We start from the raw sequence: 6042 nt of genomic DNA, 5'->3' as shown, positions 1-6042 counted from the left end.
TGCTGCCCAGCCAGGCTTCATCATGCCAGTGAGCCCCAAAACCTGGCACCTGGCAGCAGGAGGGGGGGACAGACAGCAGCCACAGCCAGGCTTGGTTTACTGCAAACATTTAATACAAACCAGGCTGTAAGTACAATGCAGTGTCGCCACTGCGGCGGCTGGGCAGAGACAGCCCTGCTCCACCATCACTGGGGAAGCAAAGCAGGGCCTGGAGCTCAGCACCACCAGTCCACAGGCAGCTAGCTACCTGGTCCTGCAGGCTTCGCTCCTCTGGTGCCAGCTCCACGCCCCCAGGGAGCCACTGCTGCAGGCTACACCAGAGAAGGGAAGAACCGGCCCACCTTCTTCGGGGCTGGCCCCTGCCTGCGTGGGGAGAGAGATGAGTCAGGGGTGCAAAGCAAGCTCCCCTGCCCCCCCCCCCCCCCCCCCCAGCAGCACTCACTGGGGCTGGACGGCCGTGCCCATGCAGCTCCGTAGGGTGCCAGGGAGGCAGCAGGTGCTGGCTGGGCTCAGCTGGCCTGGCTTGGGCTCAGAGGCAGTGGTGGGGCAGAATGGCTCTGCAGGACAGAGTGATGGGCTGGCTATCACACCCCAGCCCAGCTGCAGGCACCCAGGACCCTTCAGCAGCCACAGGGCAAGGGCAGGGAGGGGTCAAGGTTCCTGTGCCTCACCACGATCGTCCCCCGGCACTAGCGTCTGCACAGGGTTCTCCTTCTCCATCCCCACAAAGCCTCTCCAGAAGTCGGGTGGTAGAGCGAGGAGCCGAGCCACCACCTGGGCAGGGAGGGATGGAGGATGGGGATTGCTGGCAGCACTCGGGGTACACACCCCATGCCTCTGTGACCCCCTCACCTTGCACTGCCGCGGTGTGTCCTCCATGATGGCGAGTGGTGTGGGGTTGGCTGAGCCATGTCCCACCAGTGTGGGACCAAACACACGGGACAGGTTGAGCACGTCCATCTTGCAGTCAGGGCTGTGTGACACCCTGCGAGGTGGGACAATGTGAGCCAAGGGGCCTTTCAGCCCACCTTCCCTGCTCTGGGGCACAGAGCCCGGGCAAGGGGCAGAGCGCCAGGAGATGGGGACAGACCCCATGCTAGGATGAGCTCCTCACCTGAGCAGGTGCAGCATGAGGAAAGCCAGGGTGTCCCTGTTGGCTGGGGGCAGCTTGCTCACCACGTGGCGCAGGGCTGTGCCACAGGCAGCATCATCCGGGATGTCTGTGGTAGCACCAGGGAGCTGTGTTAGGGGAGGAGCAGCCCCTTCCCCCCCCACCTCAGGACCCCTGCTCACCAGCAGCCTGAAGGAAGGCAGGATGGAGGCTGAAGGTGACCAGTGGCTCCTTGAGCCCCCGCAGAAAGTCCTTGAGCACCCCGCATACCACGTGGATGTCAGCCACGCTGCTGAGGGCAGGCAGCGTGCCCCCAGCTCGCAGCAGCCTCCGCTTCCACTCCCGCACCTGCTGCTCTGCGCCTGGCACCCGGTACAGCCCTGTCTGGGGCACAGGAAGAGGGGCTTAGTCCTGGAGGGACCCTGCCATCACTGCCCCCACTGCCCTGGGCCTACCTCTGTCAAGCCTCGCGTCTCCACCTCAGTCACACACTGCACCACCAGCGTGGGCACCAGGGGTGGTGTCAGGGGGGCAAAGTCTGCCAGCACACCCTGGGGAGGACAACAGTGACCTGGTCTGTGCCCGCTGCCCAGCCCTGCGGGCAGAGCCCCAGCAATCCAGCTGACAGCCCAGCAGCCCTACAGGGACACGGAGCAGCCCCCAAGCACCACTGTGTCCCACTCACCTCACAGGGCCAGGCGTGGCGGTAAGGCTGGGGCATGCAGGCGATGGGGCACTGCTCCCGGCACTTGGGGTGCAGCAGCAGCTGGCACTGGCGGCACTTGATGACAGCCCTACCAAAGCGGATACGGGAGCCACAGACACCACATGGCTCCGGACGGATCACCTGGAGAGGGCGAGCAGGGTCAGGAGCCCCCTTTCTTGCAGATACCACTCCACCTCCCCCAAACCAGCCCCCACTGCCTCCATCCATCCCCCATGCAGGCAGAGCTGGGGTGAAGGGGATGAAGGAGAGCTTTGCGCCCCTCCACCCCCACGCCAGAACAACTCCCTCTGCCCAGCTCCTTTTTCCATAGCAGCTAAAAGGAGGGAGACACGCTGGGACACACACCGTTTTGGAGGTGAATTGGTGCTGGGGTGGCGGGAGGCCCTGTGGAGGTAAGGGGAACGAGGCTGGCACTGGCTGTCCCACAGAGCTGCCTTTGGCATGGCTCTCCCGCCCCAGGGCACGGCAGCCCGGATCCTTGCTGGTGTCCCACACAGTGGTCAGCTCTGCAGAGAGAGGAGGCAGTCAAGGGGACCCTGAAAGGCAAACTGGCCCAGCTACTGGCTGGGACATGGGAAGGCTTCCCACCCCGCAGGGAGCCCTGTGGCATCCCAGCTAGGCTGGGACAATGGCATTTGGCATGTCCAGAGGACCCTAGTACCCCCACGGTGGGGACAAGCATCCCCCAGCAGATCCCCTCCCTCCCCGGCGACGATGGCAGCACAAGGCTGGTCCCACACCACCACACCATCCACAAGCCCCCTCCTCAGCCCTTCCCATGACCTGCATGTGTGGAGACACGATGTCCCTGGCGAGAGCGGCGGCATGGCAGCGGAGCAGCAGGCAGGAGGCTGTCAGCAGGGACCTCGGCAGGAGGGGGCACGGGGGGTACACTCACCTGCTGAAATGGGGGGCAGTAAGAACATGCCTGGCTACAGTCCCATGGTGCTTCAACATCTTCCCACAAGCTCTGCTCTGCCCGCTCCCTGTCCCTGAGGTCCTGCACAGCCTGGGATGCTGTCACCATGGGTATGGGGGGATACAGGCTGCAGGCCACCGGTCCAGCACAGAGAGGGACGCTGTCCCCACCAGGACCAGGGTGATACAGGCTGGAGAGCACAGGCACCCAGAGGAGACAACTGAGCATCTCCAGATCCCACAGCACCCACAGACCTGCAGGCCTGAAGGCTGCAGCATTGCCTTCTGACACCAGGGTAGCCCATACACCGCATCCCTGCACAAGGTATGCTGGGGTCTCTACTCACAGTGTTGTGGGGTGCCACAGAAGAACGGTGCCGCTTTGCCACCACTACAGGGCCAATCTGAGGGGCCAGGGACACACGCTGGGAACAAAGAAGATGGGGTGAAGGGTAGGCAGAGACCTCCTCCTGGACTCTGCCCCACATCCCAGAGCGCCCAAGCCAACCGGTCTCAGTTCCGCCAAAGGTCCCAGTCTCACCCTGCCTCCCAGCATTGCCTGCCCCACATCTGGCACCATGGAGAACCCAGGCTCCCCACTTGGGTCAGAGTCAGCCCAAGGGCTGGGGGAGGCCAGGCCTGCAATGCAGAGATGTGAGTGGAGCAGGGTGTGGGATGCCTGCACATGGGGATGAATTATTGAGGAGCCCAGCTAGGCCACAGTGGAGGGTAATGGAGTTTCTATTGATCGCGGAAGGTTTGCTGAGAGACTATGCTCCCAGCACAGCATCAATAAATTAAACCCCCTGCCAGGCTCCTTGCAACCTCCTGTGCTGAGATGGAGAAGTATCTGGGTATCCTAACCCTGCGTGACCCAGGGCCAGCACCCCAGCCTGGGCCGCATGCTGGGACCTGTGCGGGCAGAGGGTCCCGCAGGCACAGTGCAGGAGAGCAGAGAGGACCTAGGGGATCCTCACCCATGGAGGGGCAGGGACCCCACCGCAGCACCCAGGACTGCCCCATCCCAGCATTTCCCTCATACCTGCCTCTCCTGGGCTTTGCGCTTCAGGGTCCGCACCACCGTCATATCAACACCCTGAAAGGCAGCAGGGAGGCTGGGGGCTGGCAGGGCCAGGGGCATCCCCAGCATCTGTCTGGCTCCGATGGCAGACCAGGGCAGCCCACCCCTAACCATGGCCATGCAAAGGGGCTTCCCCACACACACACAAATGGGGCAAAACTCCCAGCAGGGTCGCTCCTTACCACATCATCCTCAGTGCAGTCATAGCTGATGTCCGAGTGGGACAGGAGGGACTGGCACGACTCATCCACTACAGATGACCTGGGGGGCAAGCTGGGGGTCAGCCCAGCTGGGGCAACCCCTGCCCCAGCCAGCACCTGCTCACACAGCTGCTGCTGGCAGAGCTGAGGGAGAGCGGGGCACAGCCGAGCCCAGGGCTGCCCGAGGACCACCCGCCCCACTCACCTCCTGCCCTGTGCTAGGGCCACCCCGAGGCACCGGCCGGCCAGGGTGCTGAGGACAGAGCACTGCTCCCCACTCAGCACCCCGCTGCCCCATGGCTCCCGCATCAGGATCTCAAAGACCAGCTGAAGTTTGCGCTCCTGCAAGCGAAACAGGGCAGCAGTGAGCAGGTTGGGGTCCCCGCAGCCAGCCCCAGCGGGTAGCCCTGCAGCCAGCCCCCGGACCTGCTTCTCCAGCTCAGCCTCCGCACGGTGCCGCTTCTTCATCTCCACCTCCACCTGCTTGCGGGCGTGCTTGAGCTTCACCTCCAGCGCCGCCCGCTCGGCCTCCACCCGCGCCAGCTGCTCGCGGGCCCGCCGCCCGTCCTGCTCCAAGCAGCAGCATCGCTGGCGCGTCGCCTCGAAGCACTGAGCAATCTGGATGTAGTCTGGGGACAGCACGAGTGGGTGGCCAGGCGGGCCGGGAGCCAGCCCCCCGCTCCCCCAGCCCCCACGGGCAGCATTGCGGGGGTGCTCGGGGTGCCCGGGCCGAGAGGCTGCGCGCACCCACCTTCCTCCGCGCCGCCGCCGAGCTCCAGCAGCTGCAGCGCCCGCTCCAGCCGGGCCAGGAGCCGCCCGCAGCGCTGCCGTAGCATCCCGCCGCCGTGGGACAGGATGGGACCCCCGCAGCCAGGCGGGACGGTCCCCCCGCTTCCCACCCCTCCCGGGCACCCCCAACGCCCGCCGCCGGGGCCCGCCGCGCGCACCCGGGACGGCGCAGGCTCCGGGGGCGAGGGGCCCTCCCGGCCGGCCTATGTGGGCCGGGGGCCGGGGTGGAGCCCGTCCCGGCTCCGCCTCCGCCTCTAGCCGCCACCGGAGCCCGACCCGCCGCCCCGACGGTTGCCGGCGCGGGGGAGCCCTCCGGGAGCCTCGGGCGCGGGGTGCCCCGGGTGCGGGGCGGCAGTGCTGGCTGCGGGGGTTCAGGGCGAGAGCCCGGGGCAGGGTGGGGGGGTCACCTTTGGGGAGGGGGTGCCCAGGCACCGGGGATACCTGGTGGGAGCACTTGAGGGGTGCAGGCGCAGCGGGTGCAGGGTGCTGTAGGGGTGCGGGGCCTTCGGGCGGGATGCCCGGGCGTGGGGTGCGCTGGGTGGTGCAGGGGTGCGGGGACGGCAGGGAGCTGGCTGCGACAGCGCTGCCCCCAGCCCCGCTCCGCAGGAGCGGCGTGGGTGGGAGCCGGAGGAGCGGGTGTCCTTGTCCGCTGTCCCCCACCGCTGCGCCCCGCATGCAAAGCGGCTGGCGGCGGGCGGGGGCGGTGGGGAACCTCCGCACCGGGGCTCCCGGCTGGGTCCGTGTCCTGCAGATGGAGCCACCTCCCCGCTTCAAAGCCCGGCCGCTGCCAGGCTGCTGTGCCCCCCGGGCTCCCCGACCCAGGGGCTTCCCGGCGCAGCCCCCAGGCCCGGGCCCCCTCCCTGCTGCAGCCCCAGGCCCTGGGGGCCCTGCGTTCCCGCGGGGGCTCCGGCAGCTCCCCCTCTCCGCTGCCTGTCCCGACCTGCTGCGAATACCGAGAATAGCAGAGGGGCTGGCGGCAGGGCTGGGCACGCAAGCCCCTGCACGCACCCCCACACCCCCACCTACCCCCCCCACACATCCACCCCCCAGGTCACTTGCCTGCCTTCACACCTCCCCAGCTGCCTCCGACCTGGAGAAGGGATTTTGCACCCCGTGGGCATGAGGCGGCAGGTCCCCCCCCTCCAGCACCCTGGTACCTCTCGGGGGCTGCTGTGGGTGTAACAGGCTCCTCTCCCCGTGCCAGTCCCTCACAGGG

At 67.2% G+C, this 6042-nt stretch overlaps 1 protein-coding gene across 3 annotated transcripts; it reads right to left on the bottom strand.

Moving 5' to 3' along the window:
* LOC101914444 (rac GTPase-activating protein 1-like) lies at window positions 1–5588 on the bottom strand. 3 transcript variants are annotated; one of them, XM_055812460.1, is made up of 16 exons: window positions 4789–4981; window positions 4464–4666; window positions 4243–4379; window positions 4020–4098; window positions 3799–3852; window positions 3104–3181; window positions 2622–2736; window positions 2184–2344; window positions 1797–1958; window positions 1567–1662; window positions 1294–1495; window positions 1115–1220; window positions 853–985; window positions 672–774; window positions 443–557; window positions 1–363 (listed from the first exon to the last, which is right to left on the bottom strand). In XM_055812460.1, the coding sequence occupies exons 1-16, from the start codon at window positions 4871–4873 to the stop codon at window positions 312–314; spliced, it is 1881 nt and encodes a 626-aa protein (XP_055668435.1). In that variant the 5' UTR covers window positions 4874–4981; the 3' UTR covers window positions 1–311. The 3 variants fall into 3 exon arrangements, with proteins under 3 accessions (XP_055668435.1, XP_055668433.1, XP_055668434.1); XM_055812458.1 differs by having other exon boundaries at window positions 2622–2739; window positions 4464–5588; XM_055812459.1 differs by having other exon boundaries at window positions 4464–5588.
* Window positions 5589–6042: the final 454 nt, after the last annotated feature.

The sequence above is a fragment of the Falco peregrinus genome, chromosome 8 (assembly GCF_023634155.1).
Source record: "Falco peregrinus isolate bFalPer1 chromosome 8, bFalPer1.pri, whole genome shotgun sequence".
NCBI lineage: Eukaryota > Metazoa > Chordata > Aves > Falconiformes > Falconidae > Falco > Falco peregrinus.
This window is presented reverse-complemented; position numbering and strand designations above follow the sequence as displayed.

Bases quoted from the DNA above. Each gene is read 5' to 3' on its own strand.
- LOC101914444 (XM_055812458.1), bottom strand. From the start codon at position 5,501: ATGCGGGGCGCAGCGGTGGGGGACAGCGGACAAGGACACCCGCTCCTC. The intron at 1,496-1,566 runs GTAGGCCCAGGG...CCTGTGCCCCAG, and splicing joins AGACGCGAGGCTTGACAGAG to ACAGGGCTGTACCGGGTGCC. The intron at 558-671 runs GTGAGGCACAGG...TCTGTCCTGCAG, and splicing joins AGTGCCGGGGGACGATCGTG to AGCCATTCTGCCCCACCACT.